This window comes from Zalophus californianus, chromosome 7, assembly GCF_009762305.2.
Source record: "Zalophus californianus isolate mZalCal1 chromosome 7, mZalCal1.pri.v2, whole genome shotgun sequence".
Taxonomy (NCBI): domain Eukaryota; kingdom Metazoa; phylum Chordata; class Mammalia; order Carnivora; family Otariidae; genus Zalophus; species Zalophus californianus.
Window position 1 is genome coordinate 21,025,897 of NC_045601.1, and position 1,602 is coordinate 21,027,498.

The 1,602-nt window shown below is 43.0% G+C and overlaps 1 protein-coding gene across 1 annotated transcript; it reads right to left on the reverse strand.

Annotated features, from left to right (window-relative positions):
* Positions 1–493: 493 nt before the first annotated feature.
* Positions 494–937, reverse strand: LOC113927842 (60S ribosomal protein L26-like). The gene has a single exon (XM_027604022.1). The coding sequence runs from the start codon at positions 935–937 to the stop codon at positions 494–496; it is 444 nt and encodes a 147-aa protein (XP_027459823.1).
* Positions 938–1,602: the final 665 nt, after the last annotated feature.

Sequence of the window (1,602 nt, forward strand, 5' to 3'; positions counted from 1 at the left end):
GGTATGCTTGCTGGGCAGGGCAGATATCCCCCTTTTTCTTGCTGATTTTTAATTTAATTTTTATTTTTGTCAAACAGTTACACACATTTAGCTTTAAAAGTGAAATATCATGGGGGGCATGGGCAGCTCAGTTGGTTAAGCATCTGCCTTCTGCTCAGATCATGATCCCAGAGTCTGGGAATCGGGGATCAGGGATTGAGCCCCACATTGGGCTCCCTGCTCAGCTGAGTGGGGAGCCTGCTTCTACCTCTGCCTCTGCCCCTCCCCCCTGCTCATGCTCTCTCTCTCTCTCCCTCTCTCTCTCTCTCTCTCTCTCTCTCCAATAAATAAATAAATAAATAAATAAATAAATAAATAAATAAATAAATAAGTCTTTTTTTTTTTTTAAGTGAAATGTCATAAGACAACTAACAGTGGTCCCCTGTCTCGCCTGTTCTTACCCTTTATATATTTTTTCATTTTTAACAGTTTTTATTTCAAGTCACAGATAAGATTATTTTACTCCTGGCATCTTCTCAATTGTTTCTTCCTTATATTTGCCCTTTTCCTTTCCTACTTGGTGAGATTTGGCTTTACGTTCAAGGATCTTTTTGCGGTCTTTGCCCAGTTTTAGTCTGGTGATAACCACCTTGCTAGGGTGAATGCCCACATGGACGGTTGTGCTGTTTGCCTTCTCTAGCTGCACTCGTTCGATGTGGATGATGTACTTCTTCCTGTGAACCTGGACGACTTTGCCAATCTGCTGACCTTTGTAATGTCCTCGCACAACCTGCACTTCATCATCCTTTCGGATGGGCATGGATCGAACGTTGTACTTCTGTCTCAGCTCTTTGGAGAGAGGGGAAGACACAGTCTTCCTGTGGACGTGGGAAGGTGCTTTGAAATGCTGTTTTTGGTTCTTGCTCCGGTCAGAAGTCACAAAGGGATTAAACTTCATTTTGGCCGGTGCTGCTTCAGCGATGGCCGCAAGAGGGCTTACACTTTATATTTTATTCTCTAAAAGCAACTACTTTTATCTCTTTGGGTTGTTCTTATATTTACAACCATGTTTCTAAACCAGATGTTTATACTTCTGTTTATACTCTCTTCTTTGACTTCCAACTATGAAAAATAAGGATTTAGCACTTGTTTGGCTCACCTATTTCTTTATAAAAATCTACCCCCAAACATACAATCTTAAAACTCCCATCAGTTGTAATCACTCCTCACAGCTCTTTGGTTCTGTGAGGCTCAGGTGGGCTCATCCAGCTGTCCCAGGGTCCTTCATGTGGCTGTAGTCAGATGGCACCTGAGGCTGGAGTCATCTTGAAGGAGTCATCTTACACATTCACATATCTGATTTTTGCTGCAATGGTATACATGGCTAGAGGCTGCTGCAGCTAAGGCTTGGGGGCCTCTTCGTGGTCTCTATCTCTCTACATGATCTCTCCAGCAGTGCAGTCTCAGAGTCAGTGGACTTCTTACACAGCAGGTGAAGGCTCTAAAAGCAGGACTGCCAAGAAAACCAGATGTAAGTTATATGTCCTTTTCTGACCTAGTTTCTGGAATCATCTAGCATCCCTTTGACTGCATTCTGTTGGTAACAACTGGGTCATAAGGCCA

Bases quoted from the DNA above. Each gene is read 5' to 3' on its own strand.
- LOC113927842 (XM_027604022.1), bottom strand. From the start codon at position 937: ATGAAGTTTAATCCCTTTGTGACTTCTGACCGGAGCAAGAACCAAAAA.